This window comes from Oncorhynchus gorbuscha, linkage group LG20 (assembly GCF_021184085.1).
Source record: "Oncorhynchus gorbuscha isolate QuinsamMale2020 ecotype Even-year linkage group LG20, OgorEven_v1.0, whole genome shotgun sequence".
NCBI classification, from domain to species: Eukaryota; Metazoa; Chordata; class Actinopteri; order Salmoniformes; family Salmonidae; genus Oncorhynchus; species Oncorhynchus gorbuscha.
The window spans coordinates 36388280-36410779 of NC_060192.1; the positions used below are offsets into that span (position 1 = coordinate 36388280).

Below are 22500 nucleotides of genomic sequence, written 5' to 3' on the forward strand. Positions count from 1 at the left end.
CTGTGACATTAGAACTGTATCTCTGTGACATTAGAACTGTATCTCTGTGACATTAGAACTGTATCTCTGTGTGACATTAGAACTGTATCTCTGTGACATTAGAACTGTATCTCTGTGTGACATTAGAACTGTATCTCTGTGACATTAGAACTGTATCTCTGTGACATTAGAACTGTATCTCTCTGTGACATTAGAACTGTATCTCTCTGTGACATTAGAACTGTATCTCTCTGTGACATTAGAACTGTATCTCTGTGACATCAGAACTGTATCTCTGTGTAACATTAGAACTGTATCTCTGTGTGACATGAGAAATGTATCTCTGTGTGACATTAGAACTGTATCTTGGTGACATGAGAAATGTATCTCTCTGTGACATTAGAACTGTATCTCTGTGTGACATTAGAACTGTATCTTGGTGACATGAGAAATGTATCTCTCTGTGACGTAAAAACGGTGTCTCTCGGTTGTTTCAGACGTCTTAACACTCTGAACAAGTGTTGCTCCATGAAACTAGACGTCAGCCACCCCAGGAAGAAAGTAAGTCATCTCTCCTGTCTTTCATTATCTCCAAACCGACATGAATGTCTGCTGTTAAAGAGGTGATCTGAATGATCTGAATGAATGTCTGCTGTTAAAGAGGTGATCTGAATGAATATCAGTTTTGTATGTTTTTTTGTGACTGATCCATTGATATGAATCAGAGAAAAATGCAAAATGCTGGAGACTCACATTCAGAGGATGCGGGCCTGTATTTTGCAGGGTCAGAAAAAAACATAATATATTCTGCCACCTAGTGGTAAGTTATGGATATTGCACCATTCAACGAGTAAAACCAATGTTTTTGATCACACAGAACTGACTTTGACAATAACAGGCCCATGTTTAAACTCCAACAACAGGCCCATGTTTAAACCCCTATAACAGGCCCATGTTTAAACCCCTATAACAGGCCCATGTTTAAACTCCAACAACAGGCCCATGTTTAAACCCCTATAACAGGTCCATGTTTAAACTCTAACAACAGGCCCATGTTTAAACTCCAACAACAGGCCCATGTTTAAACCCCTATAACAGGCCCATGTTTAAACCCCTATAACAGGCCCATGTTTAAACCCCAACAACAGGCCCATGTTTAAACTCCAACAACAGGCCCATGTTTAAACCCCTATAACAGGCCCATGTTTAAACCCCTATAACAGGCCCATGTTTAAACCCCAACAACAGGCCCATGTTTAAACTCCAACAACAGGCCCATGTTTAAACTCCAACAACAGGCCCATGTTTAAACTCCAATAACAGGCCCATGTTTAAACTCCAACAACAGGCCCATGTTTAAACTCCTATAACAGGCCCATGTTTAAACTCCAACAACAGGCCCATGTTTAAACTCCAATAACAGGCCCATGTTTAAACTCTAACAACAGGCCCATGTTTAAACTCCTATAACAGGCCCATGTTTAAACCCCAACAACAGGCCCATGTTTAAACCCCTATAACAGGCCCATGTTTAAACCCCTATAACAGGCCCATGTTTAAACCCCAACAACAGGCCCATGTTTAAACTCCAACAACAGGCCCATGTTTAAACTCCAACAACAGGCCCATGTTTAAACTCCAATAACAGGCCCATGTTTAAACTCCAACAACAGGCCCATGTTTAAACTCCTATAACAGGCCCATGTTTAAACTCCTATAACAGGCCCATGTTTAAACCCCAACAACAGGCCCATGTTTAAACTCCAACAACAGGCCCATGTTTAAACTCCAACAACAGGCCCATGTTTAAACCCCAACAACAGGCCCATGTTTAAACTCCAACAACAGGCCCATGTTTAAACCCCTATAACAGGCCCATGTTTAAACTCCAACAACAGGCCCATGTTTAAACCCCTATAACAGGAGGAGGCAGGTAGTCTAGTGGTTAGAGGAGGCAGGTAACCTAGTGGTTAGAGGAGGCAGGTAGTCTAGTGGTTAGAGGAGGCAGGTAGTCTAGTGGTTAGAGGAGGCAGGTAACCTAGTGGTTAGAGGAGGCAGGTAACCTAGTGGTTAGAGGAGGCAGGTAGTCTAGTGGTTAGAGGAGGCAGGTAACCTAGTGGTTAGAGGAGGCAGGTAACCTAGTGGTTAGAGGAGGCAGGTAACCTAGTGGTTAGAGGAGGCAGGTAGTCTAGTGGTTAGAGGAGGCAGGTAACCTAGTGGTTAGAGGAGGCAGGTAGTCTAGTGGTTAGAGGAGGCAGATAGTCTAGTGGTTAGAGGAGGCAGGTAACCTAGTGGTTAGAGGAGGCAGGTAACCTAGTGGTTAGAGGAGGCAGGTAACCTAGTGGTTAGAGGAGGCAGGTAGTCTAGTGGTTAGAGGAGGCAGGTAGTCTAGTGGTTAGAGGAGGCAGGTAGTCTAGTGGTTAGAGGAGGCAGATAGTCTAGTGGTTAGAGGAGGCAGGTAGTCTAGTGGTTAGAGGAGGCAGGTAGTCTAGTGGTTAGAGGAGGCAGGTAGTCTAGTGGTTACAGGAGGCAGGTAGTCTAGTGGTTAGAGGAGGCAGGTAGTCTAGTGGTTAGAGGAGGCAGGTAGTCTAGTGGTTAGAGGAGGCAGGTAGTCTAGTGGTTAGAGGAGGCAGGTAGTCTAGTGGTTAGAGGAGGCAGGTAGTCTGGTGGTTAGAGGAGGCAGGTAGTCTAGTGGTTAGAGGAGGCAGGTAACCTAGTGGTTAGAGCGTTGGACCACTAACCGAAAGGCTGCTAGATCGTATCCCTGAGCTGACAAGGTAAAAATCTGTCGTTCTGCCCCTGAACAAGGACGTTAACCCACTGTTCCTAGACCAGTTAACCCATTGTTCCTAGACCAGTTAACCCATTGTTCCTAGACCAGTTAACCCACTGTTTCTAGGCCGTCATTGTAAATAAGAATTTGTTCTTAACTGACTTGCCTAGTTAAACTAAAAATAATGTGTTATGCAGTAGTACAGACCAATATACTATATTACCTCTTTATACTGCCTCTCTATAACCCTCTCTCTCTATACTCCCTCTCTATATTCCCTCTCTCTATACTCCCTCTCTATATTCCCACTCTCTCTATACTCCCTCTCTCTCTATACTCCCTCTCTATAACCCTCTCTCTCTATACTCCCTCTCTCTCTATACTCCCTCTCTCTCTATACTCCCTCTCTCTATACTCCCTCTCTCTCTATACTCCCTCTCTCTCTATACTGCCTCTCTATAACCCTCTCTCTCTATACTCCCTCTCTATAACCCTCTCTCTCTATACTCCCTCTCTATATTCCCTCTCTCTCTATACTCCCTCTCTATAACCCTCTCTCTCTATACTCCCTCTCTCTATAACCCTCTCTCTCTATACTCCCTCTCTATACTCCCTCTCTCTCTATACTCCCTCTCTCTCTATAACCCTCTCTCTCTATACTCCCTCTCTCTATACTCCCTCTCTCTCTATACTCCCTCTCTCTCTATACTGCCTCTCTATAACCCTCTCTCTCTATACTCCCTCTCTCTATAACCCTCTCTCTATACTCCCTCTCTATAACCCTCTCTCTCTATACTCCCTCTCTATATTCCCTCTCTCTATACTCCCTCTCTATATTCCCTCTCTCTCTATACTCCCTCTCTCTCTATATACTCCCTCTCTATACTCCCTCTATATACTCCCTCTATATACTCCCTCTCTATATTCCCTCTCTCTATAACCCTCTCTCTCTATACTCCCTCTCTATATTCCCTCTCTCTCTATACTCCCTCTCTCTCTATACTCCCTCTATATACTCCCTCTATATACTCCCTCTCTCTCTATACTCCCTCTATATACTCCCTCTATATACTCCCTCTATATACTCCCTCTATATACTCCCTCTCTATATTCCCTCTCTCTATAACCCTCTCTCTCTATACTCCCTCTCTATATTCCCTCTCTCTCTATACTCCCTCTCTCTCTATACTCCCTCTATATACTCCCTCTATATACTCCCTCTATATACTCCCTCTATATACTCCCTCTATATACTCCCTCTATATACTCCCTCTCTCTCTATACTCCCTCTATATACTCCCTCTATATACTCCCTCTATATACTCCCTCTATATACTCCCTCTATATACTCCCTCTCTATACTCCCTCTATATACTCCCTCTATATACTCCCTCTATATACTCCCTCTATATACTCCGTCTATATACTCCCTCTATATACTCCCTCTATATACTCCCTCTATATACTCCCTCTATATACTCCGTCTATATACTCCCTCTATATACTCCCTCTATATACTCCCTCTATATACTCCCTCTATATACTCCCTCTATATACTCCCTCTCCAGACTGATGATTCAGATGACGATGACCCGCTAGCCATCAGTAAGAGATGGACCTTTGAATGGAACAGCCGCCGCTGGTCCCGCCTCCAGGACATGCACTTCCTGCTGGGCTCGCCCAATGAGAGCAGTCCTGAGGGGTGCCAGGGGGAAGGGCGACTGAGGAGCACAGTGAGCAGTGAGAGCGTCCTGACGGACCTGAGTGAACCAGAGATCACGGATATATCCTCTCTGCACAGTCAAGACTCTCTGGGAGCCATGCTTCCTGACTCTGTCTCTATGGTCTCACTTGCAGGACCCTACCAGGTTAGTCTGTCTTCAGGTCTGCTTCCCAAATGGCACCTTATTCTCTATGTATTTGTGGTATATAAATTATCTTCAGGATCGGTGTTCCAATTCCACGGGACGGTTGAGCTAACGTTGGCTAATGCAATTAGCATGAGGTTGTAAGTAACAAGAACATTTCCCAGGACATTGACATATCTGATATGGGCAGAAAGCTTAAATTCTTGTTCATCTAACTGCACTGTCCGATTTACAGTAGCTATTACAGTGAAATAATACCATGCTATTGTTTGAGGAGAGTGCACAATTTGAACATGAAAAGTTATTAATAAACAAATTAGGGATCCATGGTTTGTCTAAAACAAAGTCTAAAATGTTGCACGTGCACTGCTGCCATCTAGTGGCCAACATCTAAATTGCACCTGGGCTGGAATACTATATTATGGCCTTTCTCTTGCATTTCAAAGATGGTACTAAAAAAAATACAAAAGAAAGTTTGTTTTCTTCTGTGTATTATCTTTTACCAGATCTATTGTGTTTTTTTCTCCTACATTCCTTTCACATTTCCACAAACCTCAGTGTTTCCTTTCAAATGGCACCAAACAATATGCATATCCTTGCTTTAGGGCCCGAGTTACAGGCAGGTAGATTGGGATTTGTCATTTTAGGAGAACATTTAAAAAAGGGCCGGATCCTTAAGAGGCAAGATGCAGCCATTTTGTTTTTGCGTCAAGATTAATAACAGAATGAATTGACATGTTCATTCCCATAATGCACTTTGACCTGACCCTGGTACGGCAACGAGCCACTCTTCCTCCCGGAGAAGTCTTGCCCGTTCCAAGACCTCCTCCGTCGCGTTGGACAGCTCCCGTCTGGTGTTCAACCTTCCCATGATCCCCCTGCTCCCCTGAAGACTCCGCTGGCTTCCTGTCGAAGCTGGCGTCCACTACAAGACCATGGTGTTTACCTCACAGTGCAACGAGAGGAACGGTCTCTACCTACCTTCAGGCTATGCTCAGACCCTACATCCTAACCCAAACTCTCTGCTGTCTCTGGTCTCTTGGCTGTGATAGGTGGTTGTCTCAACTAGCTATCTTCAGAAGAATGCACTACAATAAGGGACTCTGGATGAGAGAGAGAGAGTATGCTAAATGACTAACATGTCCATGTAAATGAATGGTCATTGTTAATAGTTATTGTTAATAAAGTTATTTAGGTCAAAACAATACATCATCCACCTTTTTTAAGTCTGAGATACAGTACTGAATGATTCCCGGTAAACGCTCGAACACTTCAATGTCCTTCTCTCACCTGTTACAGTGTCATTGTGCCCCAGTGTTTTGTCCCACGTTGACCCCTGATCGTCAGTCATGTCAGTGCGATACTGGACCTGTCTGTTGTGTGACAATCCAAAGCTTTCTTCATGACATTTACCTCTCTACCAGCCACCTGAACATACCTCTCTACCAGCCACCTGAACATACCTCTCTACCAGCCACCTGAACATACCTCTCTACCAGCCACCTGAACATACCTCTCTACCAGCCATCTGAACATACCTCTCTACCAGCCATCTGAACATACCTCTCTACCAGCCACCTGAACATACCTCTCTACCAGCCATCTGAACATACCTCTCTACCAGCCATCTGAACATACCTCTCTACCAGCCACCTGAACATACCTCTCTACCAGCCATCTGAACATACCTCTCTACCAGCCACCTGAACATACCTCTCTACCAGCCACCTGAACATACCTCTCTACCAGCCACCTGAACATACCTCTCTACCAGCCATCTGAACATACCTCTCTACCAGCCATCTGAACATACCTCTCTACCAGCCACCTGAACATACCTCTCTACCAGCCATCTGAACATACCTCTCTACCAGCCACCTGAACATACCTCTCTACCAGCCACCTGAACATACCTCTCTACCAGCCACCTGAACATATCTACCAGCCACCTGAACATACCTCTCTACCAGCCATCTGAACATACCTCTCTACCAGCCATCTGAACATACCTCTCTACCAGCCATCTGAACATACCTCTCTACCAGCCACCTGAACATACCTCTCTACCAGCCACCTGAACATACCTCTCTACCAGCCACCTGAACATACCTCTCTGCCAGCCACCTGAACATACCTCTCTACCAGCCACCTGAACATACCTCTCTACCAGCCACCTGAACATACCTCTCTACCAGCCACCTGAACATACCTCTCTACCAGCCATCTGAACATACCTCTCTACCAGCCACCTGAACATACCTCTCTACCAGCCACCTGAACATACCTCTCTACCAGCCACCTGAACATACCTCTCTACCAGCCACCTGAACATACCTCTCTACCAGCCACCTGAACATACCTCTCTACCAGCCACCTGAACATACCTCTCTACCAGCCATCTGAACATACCTCTCTGCCAGCCACCTGAACATACCTCTCTACCAGCCACCTGAACATACCTCTCTACCAGCCACCTGAACATACCTCTCTACCAGCCACCTGAACATACCTCTCTACCAGCCATCTGAACATACCTCTCTGCCAGCCACCTGAACATACCTCTCTACCAGCCACCTGAACATACCTCTCTACCAGCCACCTGAACATACCTCTCTACCAGCCACCTGAACATACCTCTCTACCAGCCATCTGAACACCAGCCACCTGAACATACCTCTCTACCAGCCACCTGAACATACCTCTCTACCAGCCACCTGAACATACCTCTCTACCAGCCACCTGAACATACCTCTCTACCAGCCACCTGAACATACCTCTCTACCAGCCACCTGAACATACCTCTCTACCAGCCACCTGAACATACCTCTCTACCAGCCACCTGAACATACCTCTCTACCAGCCACCTGAACATACCTCTCTACCAGCCACCTGAACATACCTCTCTACCAGCCACCTGAACATACCTCTCTACCAGCCACCTGAACATACCAGCCACCTGAACATACCTCTCTACCAGCCACTCTACCAGCCACCTGAACATACCTCTCTACCAGCCATCTGAACATACCTCTCTACCAGCCATCTGAACATACCTCTCTACCAGCCACCTGAACATACCTCTCTACCAGCCACCTGAACATACCTCTCTACCAGCCACCTGAACATACCTCTCTACCAGCCACCTGAACATACCTCTCTACCAGCCACCTGAACATACCTCTCTACCAGCCACCTGAACATACCTCTCTACCAGCCACCTGAACATACCTCTCTACCAGCCACCTGAACATACCTCTCTACCAGCCACCTGAACATACCTCTCTACCAGCCACCTGAACATACCTCTCTACCAGCCACCTGAACATACCTCTCTACCAGCCACCTGAACATACCTCTCTACCAGCCACCTGAACATACCTCTCTACCAGCCATCTGAACATACCTCTCTACCAGCCATCTGAACATACCTCTCTACCAGCCACCTGAACATACCTCTCTACCAGCCACCTGAACATACCTCTCTACCAGCCACCTGAACATACCTCTCTACCAGCCATCTGAACATACCTCTCTACCAGCCATCTGAACATACCTCTCTACCAGCCACCTGAACATACCTCTCTACCAGCCATCTGAACATACCTCTCTACCAGCCATCTGAACATACCTCTCTACCAGCCATCTGAACATACCTCTCTACCAGCCATCTGAACATACCTCTCTACCAGCCATCTGAACATACCTCTCTGCCAGCCATCTGAACATACCTCTCTGCCAGCCACCTGAACATACCTCTCTACCAGCCACCTGAACATACCTCTCTACCAGCCACCTGAACATACCTCTCTACCAGCCATCTGAACATACCTCTCTACCAGCCACCTGAACATACCTCTCTACCAGCCACCTGAACATACCTCTCTACCAGCCATCTGAACATACCTCTCTGCCAGCCAGTTTGGTGGTGGAGTGCAGAATTCTGCTCTGGCTCACAAATGTCTGGAATTGATTTTAACATTGTCCATTACGATTTGCTCAGACAAACTGCATGATGAGAACAACCTTCTTAGTCTGGTACCATGTATTGTCTATGTTTATTTAACCTTCATTCGATCTTTATTTAACTAGGAAAGTCGGTTAAGAACAAATCTTGATTTTACATTGACAGTCTACCCCGGCCAAACCCGGACGATGATGGGCCAATTGTGCACCGCCCTATGGGACTCCCGATCTCGGCCGGTTGTGATACAGCCTGGAATGGAACCGGGGTCTGTAGTGACTCCTCTGACACTGAGATGCATTGCCTTAGACCGCTGCACCACTCAGGAGCCCCTCTGAAGTGATTTGTGACGTTCTGAACACTTCTAACTATTTAGAGTGTGAGTAACCACTATCATACACATGTTGTTTTGAAATGGGCCTACACTAGGCAGGGTAGGGTGGGCGGGCCTACACTAGGCAGGGTAGGGTGGGCGGGCCTACACTAGGCAGGGTAGGGTGGGCGGGCCTACACTAGGCAGGGTAGCCTAGTGGTTAGAGCATTGGACTAGTAACCAAAAGGTTGCAAGTTCAAATCCCCGAGCTGACAGGGTACAAAATCTGTCGTTCTGAACAGGCAGTTAACCCACTGTTCCTAGGCCGTCATTGAAAATAAGAATTTGTTCTTAACTGACTTGCCTAGTAAAATAAAGGTAAAATATATATATATTTTTTTAAAGTCTGTGTAAACCTTTCCAACACTCACCAGGGAACTCCCAGGATGCAACGGGACCTGTCATTGTGTTTTCTGTTCCACTCCATTATGATCGTCTCTACTTCTCCGTAAAGGGTTTGGGACACTATTTGCCAGTGCTTCCATTTCCACAATACCCTGATGTCCCGTGAGAATTTATTTTAGCGCTGCCCTTCACAGTTTTGTTGGAAATATTACGTGCTTCTACACCTGCATTGCTTGCTGCTTGGGGTTTTAGGCTGGGTTTCTGTACAGCACTTTGAGATATCTGCTGATGTACGAAGGGCTATATATATAAATAAATTTGATTTGATTTGATTACTCTAGGTGTCCCGGTAGACACAACCTTGTCCCACTGACAGCTCTCGTCTGTGTGTAGAATGATTTCAAGTTTTCTTCAAGGCCAACCCTCCATGATGTATTAGAAGACATTTGAGAGCTTGCTGTCTGTGTGTGTTGCTCTGGCTACTTGTTTAGCGTTCAGTGGTGCTTCCTGGAAGTTCTCTGTTAGCTTCCTGGAGGTTCTCTGTTAGCTTCCTGGAAGTGCTCTATTCTGCTTCCTGGAAGTTCTCTGTTAGCTTCCTGGAGGTTCTCTGTTAGCTTCCTGGAAGTGCTCTGTTCTGCTTCCTGGAAGTTCTCTGTTCGGTTTCCTGGAGGTTCTCTGTTAGCTTCCTGGATGTGCTCTGTTAGCTTCCTGGAAGTGCTCTGTTCTGCTTCCTGGAGGTTCTCTGTTAGCTTCCTGGAAGTGCTCTGTTCTGCTTCCTGGAGGTTATCTGTTCTGCTTCCTGGAAGTTCTCTGTTCGGCTTCCTGGAGGTACTCTGTTAGCTTCCTGGAAGTGCTCTGTTCTGCTTCCTGGAGGTTCTCTGTTAGCTTCCTGGAAGTGCTCTGTTCTGCTTCCTGGAGGTTCTCTGTTCTGCTTCCTGGAAGTTCTCTGTTCGGCTTCCTGGAAGTGATCTGTCAGCAGTGTGTGGATGTGAGCCGACACTGTCTCAGCTCTGGCATCACTGATCTCAGGTCAGGGAAAGAGGGAGAAACGTTGCTCTGGAGTTTAATTTGTGATCAGCAAATCTACACACAAGGCACACACCTGTCTATATAAGGTGCCACAGTTGACAGTGCACGTCAGAGCAAAAACCAAGCCATGAGATCGAAGGAATTGTCTGAGGAGCTCCGAGACAGGATTCTGTCGAGGCACAGAGCTGGGGAAGGGTACCAAAATATTTCTGCAGCATTGAAGATCCCCAAGAACACAGTGGCCTCCATCATTCTTAAATGGAACAAGTTTGGAACCACCAAGACTCTTCCGAGAGCTGGCTGCCCGGCCAAACTCCACAATCGGGGAGAAGGGCCTTGGTCAAGGAGGTGACACAGAACCTGATGGTCACTCTGACAGAGCTCCACAGTTCCTTTGTGGAGGTGGGAGAACCTTCCAGAAGGACAAACATCTGTGCAGCACTCCAGCAATCAGGCCTATATGGTAGAGTGGCCAGACAGAAGCCACTCCTCAGTCAAATGCACATGACAGCCCACTTGGAGTTGCTAAAAGGCACCTAATGGACTCTGACCATGAGAAACAAGATTCATGTAGAGGTCTTTTATCATAGGTACACTTCAACTGTGAGAGAGGGAATCTAAAACAAAAAAGTCTGTATTGCCCAACGACAGCCCCGAAACCTGAAGGATCTGGAGAAGGTCTGTATGGAGGAGTGGGCCAAAATCCCTGCTGCAGTGTGGTTTCTGTACCAAATATTAAGTACTGCTTTTCTGATGTATCAAATACTTATGTCATGCAATAAAATGCTAATTAATTACTTAAATGACTTACTTTCTGGATTTTGTTTTAGATTCCGTTTCTCACAGTTGAAGTGTACCTATGATTAAAATTACAGACCTCTACACGCTTTGTAAATAGGAAAACCTGCAAAATCGTCAGTGTCTCAAACACTTGTTCTCCCCACTGTATGTGTAGATTAATGAGGAAAAAAACAATTGAATCTATTTTAGAATAAAGTCACCAGGCCTGAATAAAGTCACCAGGCCTGAATAAAGTCACCAGGCCTGAATAAAGTCACCAGGCCTGAATAAAGTCACCAGGCCTGAATAAAGTCACCAGGCCTGAATACAGTCACCAGGCCTGAATAAAGTCACCAGGCCTGAATAAAGTCACCAGGCCTGAATAAAGTCACCAGGCCTGAATAAAGTCACCAGGCCTGAATAAAGTCACCAGGCCTGAATAAAGTCACCAGGCCTGAATAAAGTCACCAGGCCTGAATAAAGTCACCAGGCCTGAATAAAGTCACCAGGCCTGAATAAAGTCACCAGGCCTGAATAAAGTCACCAGGCCTGAATACAGTCACCAGGCCTGAATAAAGTCACCAGGCCTGAATAAAGTCACCAGGCCTGAATAAAGTCACCAGGCCTGAATAAAGTCACCAGGCCTGAATACAGTCACCAGGCCTGAATAAAGTCACCAGGCCTGAATAAAGTCACCAGGCCTGAATAAAGTCACCAGGCCTGAATAAAGTCACCAGGCCTGAATAAAGTCACCAGGCCTGAATAAAGTCACCAGGCCTGAATAAAGTCACCAGGCCTGAATACAGTCACCAGGCCTGAATAAAGTCACCAGGCCTGAATAAAGTCACCAGGCCTGAATAAAGTCACCAGGCCTGAATAAAGTCACCAGGCCTGAATACAGTCACCAGGCCTGAATACAGTCACCAGGCCTGAATACAGTCACCAGGCCTGAATACAGTCACCAGGCCTGAATAAAGTCACCAGGCCTGAATACAGTCACCAGGCCTGAATAAAGTCACCAGGCCTGAATACAGTCACCAGGCCTGAATAAAGTCACCAGGCCTGAATACTTTCTGAATGCACTGTATCCAAGAGTTACCGGGACCAAGTCAATGTGCGTGTTCAGGTTAGTTATATAATATGTACATGTATGTAGGGGTATAGTGACTATGCATAGATAATACACAGCAAGTAGCAGCAGTGTAAAAACGGGGGAGTAAATGTAGTCTGAGTTTTTATTCCTCTGGTTGCATCTATTTATGTATTCTTTATTTCCAGCCCCCAAGAGACCTGTCCCACTACAACTCTCTACCAATCAAAAGCAGCCGTCACGGCCAGGGTGGGCGGAGTCCGGCAAAGGCCTTCCTGCGTCGCATGGAGATGATGCGTACCTGGGGGCCGTCCTCCAAGAGGAAGTCAGGAAGTGGGCGGGCGCCGCTCGTCATCAGTGGGCCGGTCCTACATGGGGAGGAGCCCCAGGCATTACAGATGCTCCACTGTGTTCCCATCAATCAATCAGAGGACAGTCCTCATCCTCCCCACCAATCAGATGACAACTCGTCCCCTATCGCCCTCGGTAATGGCAGCAAGGGCCAATCGGTGACGATGCGTCCCTGTGTGAAGGAGTCTGTCTCCAAGCCGAAAAGAGGAAGTATGTACCTGGAAGATATGGAGCTGCTCTCTGGCGCCCCCCATGTTCGGAGGATTGAAGCACAACAGAGCCCGTTCAGCAGGAACCACTTCCGTTCATACGAGGACCTGCTGGTCCACATCCCCAAGAACCACAAACCAGGCACCTTCCCCAAAGCCTTGTCTATAGAGAGTCTAGCCACAGCCACCAACCACCAGTACCAGACCCCTTCTCCCTCCCCACTCCACCCCAGCAAAGGCTCCCCCTGGACGGGTACGGCTCTGTCCAAGAAGCCTCCCTGTCCTGGAGCTCCGCGGGGCAGCAGGGTGAGTGTGTATGACAACGTCCCCGGGTCTCACCTGTACGCGTCCACAGGTGACCTGCTGGATGTGGACCGAGACGATCACCTGTTCCCCCATCTGGATGACATCATCAGTCACGTCAGCGGCCTGCAGCAGATTGTAGACCACTGGAGTCGCAGCATGCTGACGGAGGGTGGGGTGGGGGAGGAGGGGGAGGCAGGGGAGGGAAAGAGGGGTGAAGATGATGGAGAGGGGGAGGGAGAGGAGAGGACCACGCCCAGTGAGGGGGAGGGAGAGGGGAGGACCACGCCCAGTGAGGGGGAGGGAGAGGAGAGGACCACGCCCAGTGAGGGGGAGGGAGAGGGGAGGACCATGCCCAGTGAGGGAGAGAGAGACGGGGTCTCCCTGATTGACATAGAGTCAACAGGGACCAGAGAGAGGAGAGACTCTGGAGTAGGAGCTTCCCTTACCAGACCACGGTGAGTGTCTGTCTCTCGAAGGTAACTTTTATGTATACTGGTCAGTCTCTCTGGTCAGTCTCTCTGGGTCAGTCTCTCTGAGTCTTTTGTCTTTAATTTCTCTCTCTCTCCACCCTCTCTCACTTCCTCCCTCCAGTCTGCGGTGGCCGAGCTTCCGCCTCTCTGAAAATCTGCGCCAATCAGGCTCCGCGCTGCAGATCAGTAGCCAATCAGCAGGCCAGCTCAGCCTGCTCCAGAAGTTCTCTCTGCTCCGACTCACAGCCATCATGGAGAATTACTCCATGTCTAACAAACATGGCTGGACCTGGTAGGTGTACACACACACACACACACACACACACACACACACACACACACACACACACACACACACACACACACACACACACACACACACACACACACACACACACACACACACACACTGCACACACACACGCTCACCTGCTCTACATTCTCTCTCCATTGCCCAGGTCTGTCCCTAAGTTTATGAAGCGTTTGAAGGTCCCTGACTACAAGGAGAGAAGTGTGTTTGGTGTTCCTCTCATCGTCCACACACAGCGCTGTGGTTACCCTCTACCTCTTTGTCTACAGCAGGCCCTGAGACATCTCAGGACGCACTGTCTTGACCAGGTATATACACACACACACACGCACACACACACACACACACACACACACACACACACACACACACACACACACACACACACACACACACACACACACACACACACACACACACACACACACACACACACACACACACACACACACACACACACACACACACACACACACACACACACACACACACACACACACACACACACACACACACACACACACACACACACACACTCAAACAGTTGCATAAGTCAATCAAATTTATTTACAAAGCCCTTCTTACATCAGCTGATATCTCAAAGTGCTGTACAGAAACCCAGCCTAAAACCCCAAACAGCAAGCAATGCAGGTGTAGAAGCACAGTGGCTAGGAAGAACTCCCTAGAAAGGCCAAAACCTAGGAAGAAACCTAGAGAGGAACCAGGCTATGAGGGGTGGCCAGTCCTCTTCTGGCTGTGCCGGATAGATATTATAACAGAACATGGCCATTAAGGCCAGATTGTTCTTCAAGATGTTCAAATGTTCATAGATGACCAGCAGGGTCAAATAATAATCAAAGTGGTTGTCGAGGGTGCAACAGGTCAGCACATCAGGAGTAAATGTCAGTTGTCTTTTCATAGCCGATCATTCAGAGGTCGAGACAGCAGGTGCGGTAGAGAGAGTCCAAAACAGCAGGTCTGGGACATGTAGCACGTCCGGTGAACAGGTCTGGGACATGTAGCACGTCCGGTGAACAGGTCTGGGACATGTAGCACGTCCGGTGAACAGGTCTGGGACATGTAGCACGTCCGGTGAACAGGTCAGGGATCCATAGCCGCAGGCAGAATGGTTGAAACTGGAGCAGCAGCACGACCAGGTGGACTGGGGACAGCAAGGAATCATCAGGCCAGGTACTCCTGAGGCATGGTCCTAGGGCTCAGGTCCTCTGGGGGAGGGGCTCAGGTCCTCTGGGGGAGGGGCTCAGGTCCTCTGGGGGAGGGGCTCAGGTCCTTCCCTCTACTCTTCTCTCCCACTCTCCCTCTCTACTCCTATCTCCCTCTCTCACTCTCTCTCACTCTCCCTCTCTACTCCTATCTCCCTCTCTCCCACTCTCTCTCTTTCCCTCTCTACTCCTATCTCTCTATCTCCCACTCTCCCTCTCTCCCTATCTCCCTATCTCCCACTCTCCCTCTCTCCCTCTCTCTCACTCTCCCTCTCTACTCCTATCTCCCTCTCTCCCACTCTCCCTCTCTCACTCTCTACTCCTATCTCCCTCTCACTCTCTCCCTCTCTCTCACTCTCCCTCTCTACTCCTCTCTCCCTCTCTCCCACTCTCCCTCTCTACTCCTCTCTCCCTCTCTCCATCTCCCATTCTCCCCCCCTTTTCCTCTACTCCTCTCTCCCATTCTCCCTCTCTCCCCTCATTCTTCTCTCTCCCCTTCTCCCTCTCCTAGGTGGGTCTGTTCCGTAAATCTGGCGTGAAGTCTCGTATCCAGGCGTTGAGACAGGAGTGTGAGACCAGTCCTGACAGTGTGTGTTACGAGGACCAGTCAGCGTACGACGTAGCAGACATGGTTAAACAGTTCTTCAGAGACCTTCCTGAACCTCTACTGACCAGCAAGCTGGGAGAGACCTTCCTACACATCTACCAATGTAAGAACTCACACTCATGGAAGCATGCACAGGGCCGGCAGGTGTGTGGTTAGAGTGTGGAGGCGGCAGGTAGCCTAGTGGTTAGAGTGTAGAAGAGGCAGGTAGCCTAGTGGTTAGAGTGTAGAGGCGGCAGGTAGCCTAGTGGTTAGAGTGTAGAGGCGGCAGGTAGCATAGTGGTTAGAGTGTAGAAGAGGCAGGTAGCCTAGTGGTTAGAGTGTAGAGGCGGCAGGTAGACTAGTGGTTAGAGTGTAGAGGCGGCAGGTAGCCTAGTGGTTAGAGTGTAGAAGAGGCAGGTAGCCTAGTGGTTAGAGTGTAGAGGCGGTAGGTAGTCTACTGGTTAGAGTGTAGAGGAGGCAGGTAGCCTAGTGGTTAGAGTGTAGAGGCGGTAGGTAGTCTAGTGGTTAGAGTGTAGAGGAGGCAGGTAGCCTAGTGGTTAGAGTGTAGAGGCGGCAGGTAGCCTAGTGGTTAGAGTGTAGAGGCGGCAGGTAGCCTAGTGGTTAGAGTGTAGAGGAGGCAGGTGTGTGGTTAGAGTGTAGAGGCGGTAGGTAGCCTAGTGGTTAGAGTGTGGAGGCGGCAGGTAGCCTATTGGTTAGAGTGTAGAGGCGGCAGGTAGCCTAGTGGTTAGAGTGTAGAGGAGGCAGGTAGCCTAGTGGTTAGAGTGTAAAGGTGCCAGGTAGCCTAGTGGTTAGAGCGTTGGACTAGTAACCAAAAGGTTTGCTAGATCGAATCCCAGAGCTGACAAGGTACAAATCTGTCATTCTACTCCTGAACAAGGCAGTTAACCCACAGTTCCTAGGTAGGCTGTCATTGTAAATAAGAATTTGTTCTTAACTGACTTGTCTAGTTAATTAAATGTTAAATATATTTATATATTTTTAAAACACCCCTTAATCCAGAACTTTTCTACTTTCAGCTCAAATATCCTTGATTTGTTCCCGTGGGTCGCAAAAAGTTAAATTAGCCTGACACGAGCTGAATGAAATGTAAAAGTCTGTGAATATGAAAAGCTTGGTGTACAATCAGTGTGCTCTGTTGATATTTCACAGAGAAACAGGAATGAATATGAAAAGCGTATACTAAAATAGGAAAATGCTGCATGTCGCGTCTCAAAATGGATATGCATCTTACCTAAATATAGTTTTATGTCTTGCTGATTCAAGAAGAAAGCTGACGAGTTCAACAGGAATGTGAACCTGACTCTTAGACAGTAGTCTTAATCTAGCGTAGCCTAGCTGAGTTCAACAGATAAGTAAACCTGACAGGTAGACAGTAGTCTTAATCTAGCGTAGCCTAGCTGAGTTCAACAGATAAGTAAACCTGACAGGTAGACAGTAGTCTTAATCTAGCGTAGCCTAGCTGAGTTCAACAGATAAGTAAACCTGACAGGTGGACAGTAGTCTTAATCTAGCGTAGCCTAGCTGAGTTCAACAGATAAGTAAACCTGACAGGTAGACAGTAGTCTTAATCTAGCGTAGCCTAGCTGAGTTCAACAGATAAGTAAACCTGACAGGTAGACAGTAGTCTTAATCTAGCGTAGCCTAGCTGAGTTCAACAGATAAGTAAACCTGACAGGTAGACAGTAGTCTTAATCTAGCGTAGCCTAGCTGAGTTCAACAGATAAGTGAACCTGACAGGTAGACAGTAGTCTTAATCTAGCGTAGCCTAGCTGAGTTCAACAGATAAGTGAACCTGACAGGTAGACAGTAGTCTTAATCTAGCGTAGCCTAGCTGAGTTCAACAGATAAGTAAACCTGACAGGTGGACAGTAGTCTTAATCTAGCGTAGCCTAGCTGAGTTCAACAGATAAGTAAACCTGACAGGTGGACAGTAGTCTTAATCTAGCGTAGCCTAGCTGAGTTCAACAGATAAGTGAACCTGACAGGTGGACAGTAGTCTTAATCTAGCGTAGCCTAGCTGAGTTCAACAGATAAGTAAACCTGACAGGTGGACAGTAGTCTTAATCTAGCGTAGCCTAGCTGAGTTCAACAGATAAGTAAACCTGACAGGTAGACAGTAGTCTTAATAGCTAGCGTAGCCTAGCTGAGTTCAACAGATAAGTAAACCTGACAGGTAGACAGTAGTCTTAATCTAGCGTAGCCTAGCTGAGTTCAACAGATAAGTAAACCTGACAGGTGGACAGTAGACAGTAGCTGAGTTCAACAGATTAAACCTGACAGGTGGACAGTAGTCTTAATCTAGCGTAGCCTAGCTGAGTTCAACAGATAAGTAAACCTGACAGGTAGACAGTAGTCTTAATCTAGCGTAGCCTAGCTGAGTTCAACAGATAAGTAAACCTGACAGGTAGACAGTAGTCTTAATCTAGCGTAGCCTAGCTGAGTTCAACAGATAAGTGAACCTGACAGGTAGACAGTAGTCTTAATCTAGCGTAGCCTAGCTGAGTTCAACAGATAAGTGAACCTGACAGGTAGACAGTAGTCTTAATCTAGCGTAGCCTAGCTGAGTTCAACAGATAAGTAAACCTGACAGGTAGACAGTAGTCTTAATCTAGCGTAGCCTAGCTGAGTTCAACAGATAAGTAAACCTGACAGGTGGACAGTAGTCTTAATCTAGCGTAGCCTAGCTGAGTTCAACAGATAAGTAAACCTGACAGGTGGACAGTAGTCTTAATCTAGCGTAGCCTAGCTGAGTTCAACAGATAAGTGAACCTGACAGGTGGACAGTAGTCTTAATCTAGCGTAGCCTAGCTGAGTTCAACAGATAAGTGAACCTGACAGGTGGACAGTAGTCTTAATCTAGCGTAGCCTAGCTGAGTTCAACAGATAAGTAAACCTGACAGGTGGACAGTAGTCTTAATCTAGCGTAGCCTAGCTGAGTTCAACAGATAAGTGAACCTGACAGGTAGACAGTAGTCTTAATCTAGCGTAGCCTAGCTGAGTTCAACAGATAAGTAAACCTGACAGGTAGACAGTAGTCTTAATCTAGCGTAGCCTAGCTGAGTTCAACAGATAAGTGAACCTGACAGGTGGACAGTAGTCTTAATCTAGCGTAGCCCGTAGCCTAGCTGAGTTCAACAGATAAGTTAACCTGACAGGTGGACAGTAGTCTTAATCTAGCGTAGCCTAGCTGAGTTCAACAGATAAGTTAACCTGACAGGTGGACAGTAGTCTTAATCTAGCGTAGCCTAGCTGAGTTCAACAGATAAGTTAACCTGACAGGTGGACAGTAGTCTTAATCTAGCGTAGTCTATCTGACAAGATGCAATTTTCCTGATTTCTGGCCGGTTTTTTCTCTGGTTGATCGTGTCACCCTGATTCTGTCCATCATCCTACGAGGGTAAAAACTCCAATAACTTCTGAATGGAATTATGAGACATGAGGTTTGGGACCATTGGTTTTCTTAGAGGATTATCTAAACAATTACCACTGAGTAGTACATCCACCATTTTTGCAACACAGAAATCATTGTATGTTCCTAATTCTCCTGCATCTCTCTCTCTCTCTCTCTCTCTCTCTCTCTCTCTCTCTCTCTCTCTCTCTCTCTCTCTCTCTCTCTCTCTCTCTCTCTCTCTCTCTCTCTCTCGTTCTTTTCTCTCTCCCCCTCTCCCTCTCTCGCTCTATCTATCTATCTATCTATCTATCTATCTATCTATCTATCTATCTATCTATCTATCTCTCTCTCTCTCTCTCTCTCTCTCTCTCTCTCTCTCTCTCTCTCTCTCTCTCTCTCTCGTTCTTTTCTCTCTCCCCCTCTCCCTCTCTCGCTCTATCTATCTATCTATCTATCTATCTATCTATCTATCTATCTATCTATCTATCTATCTATCTATCTATCTCACTCTCTCTCTCTCTCTCTCTCTCTCTCTCTCTCTCTCTCTCTCTCTCTCTCTCTCTCTCTCTCTCTCTCTCTCTCTCTCCCTCTCTCTCTCTCTCTCTCTCTCTCTCTCTCTCTCTCTCTCTCTCTCTCTCTCTCTCTCTCTCTCTCTCTCTCTCTCTCTCTCTCTCTCTCTCTCTCTCTCTCTCTCTCTCTCTCTCTCTCTCTCTCTCTCTCTCGTTCTTTTCTCTCTCTCCCTCTCCCCCTCTCTCGCTCTATCTCACTCTCTCACTCTCTCTCTCTCTCTCGCTCTTCTCTGTATCTCTCTCTCTCGTTTTTTCTCTCTCTCCCTCTTCTCTCTCTCTTTTCTCTCTCTCTCTCTCTTTCTCTTTTCTCTCTCTCTCTCTCTCTCTCTCTCTCTCTCTCTCTCTCTCTCTCTCTCTCTCTCTCTCTCTCTCTCTCTCTCTCTCTCTCTCTCTCTCTCTCTCTCTCTCTCTCTCTCTCTCTCTCTCTCTCTCTCCCTGTAGATGTCCCTAAGGAGCAGAGGTTGCAGGCCGTGAGGGCGGCCATCTTGCTGATGTCAGACGAGAACAGGGAAGTGCTCCAGACGCTGCTCTGCTTCCTGTGTGATGTCACGTCCTGTGTAGAGGAGAACCAGATGACCCCTATGAACCTGGCTGTGTGTCTGGGCCCCTCCCTGTTCCACCTCAACATACTGAAGAATGACAACCTGTCCCCCAGGTACACACACACACACACACACACACACACACACACACACACACACACACACACACACACACACACACACACACACACACACACACACACACACACACACACACACACACACACACACACACACACACACACACACACACACACAGAACATCCGCTGACCTGTACTGCATTAATAATGTGGTTTAGTTTTGGGACTCCCACCTGCTCCCCTCTGTTACCATCTCACTAACTCCTCCCCGCAGTCACTAACTCCTCCCCTCCTCTCCTCCTATAGGTCGATCCAGAAGAAGTATGCTACGGGCCGTCCGGACCAGAAGGACCTGAGTGAGAACCTTGCCGCCACACAGGGCCTGGCTCACATGATCACTGAGTGCCAGCACCTGTTTGAGGTGAGAAACAACATCTCTGTTGAGAAGTAATTTCATGGACTAGTTAATAACATTACTGTAAGGTTAAAGGTCATTTCCCTGACGTTGGAGGTGAGATCGCCTTTGCAGTAAACAATGTGGATGTCGGCTCAAGCGTGAATTCCATTTAAAAGTCAAGGGGGTCTGGTCCTAATTAACCGGTCCGATTCCTACTGTTGCGTGAATTCCAACCAAACAATAAATCATTCCGATTGATTTGATTTTTCTAATTGTTCTTTTGACCAATCAGATCAGCTCATTTGACGATAATTCATCAGAATGTGTCTGGCGATGTAAACACAGCCTTCGTAATATACATCATAGCTGATACACACACACACACATACCAGTCCTGTCCCATTCAGATCCCACAGGACATGGTAAGCCGGTCCCATAACTCCTACATGGAGGCTGAGTTACTAGCGCCCCCTCTGGACGAGCTGCGTAAGACACATGACGAGGAGGACGAGGAAGAGGAGGAGGAGGAGGAGGAAGGATCCTACCACACACACATGGAGGGGCTGGTCCAGGGACTACTAAAAGAGGCCAGAGACAACAGCAAAGGATGGGTATCCCGGGCTACCACTGACCACACTGAATTGGCCTGCAAAAAGGTGTGTGTCGCATACCTAATATGTATACTATCACACACTCATACCATCACACACTCATACCATCACACACTCATACCATCACACACTCATACCATCACACACTCATACCATCAAACCCTCATACCATCACACACTCATACCATCACACACTCATACCATCACACACTCATACCATCACACACTCATACCATCACACACTCATACCATCACACACTCATACCATCACACTCATACCATCACAAACTCATACCATCAAACACTCATACCATCACACACTCATACCATCACACACTCATACTATCACAAACTCATACCATCAAACACTCATACCATCACACACACTCATACCATCAAACCCTCTTACCATCACACACTCATACCATCACACACTCATACCATCACACACTCATACTATCACACACTCATACCATCACACACTCATACCATCATACACTCATTCCATCAAACCCTCCTACCATCACACACTCATACCATCACACACTCACACACTCATACCATCAAACCCTCGTACCATCACACACTCATACCATCACACACTCATACCATCACACACTCATACCATCACACACTCATACCATCACACACTCATACCATCACACACTCATACCATCACACACTCATACCATCACACACTCATACCATCACACACATACCATCACACACTCATACCATCACACACTCATACCATACACACATCATACCATGACACACATACCATACACACACTCATACCATCACACACTCATACCATCACACACTCATACCATCACACACTCATACTATCACACACTCATACCATCACACACTCATACCATCACACACTCATTCCATCAAACCCTCCTACCATCACACACTCATACCATCACACACTCATACCATCACACACTCATACCATCACACACTCATACCATACACACACTCATACCATCACACACACATACCATCACACACTCATACCATCACACACTCATACCATCACACACTCATACCATCACACACTCATACCATCACACACTCATACCATCACACACTCATACCATCACACACCGCAGACATATTAGAATGAAGCACTAAGGCCCGAGGGGGTGTGGTATATGGCCAATATACCACAGCTAAGAGCTGTTCTTAAGCAAGTCACAACGCTGAGTGCCTGGATACAGCCCTTAGCC

The 22500-nt window shown here is 47.2% G+C and overlaps 1 protein-coding gene across 1 annotated transcript in view; it reads left to right on the forward strand.

Moving 5' to 3' along the window:
- The window catches only part of stard13a (StAR-related lipid transfer (START) domain containing 13a), a 78166-nt gene that overhangs the window by 51147 nt on the left and 4519 nt on the right, over nucleotides 1–22500 (forward strand). The window contains 10 exon segments of the mRNA XM_046317378.1: nucleotides 477–540; nucleotides 4321–4620; nucleotides 12387–13275; nucleotides 13369–13525; nucleotides 13656–13826; nucleotides 13993–14152; nucleotides 15579–15777; nucleotides 20076–20289; nucleotides 20564–20678; nucleotides 21062–21310. Of these exon segments, the coding sequence (XP_046173334.1) occupies nucleotides 477–540; nucleotides 4321–4620; nucleotides 12387–13275; nucleotides 13369–13525; nucleotides 13656–13826; nucleotides 13993–14152; nucleotides 15579–15777; nucleotides 20076–20289; nucleotides 20564–20678; nucleotides 21062–21310 (2518 nt within the window).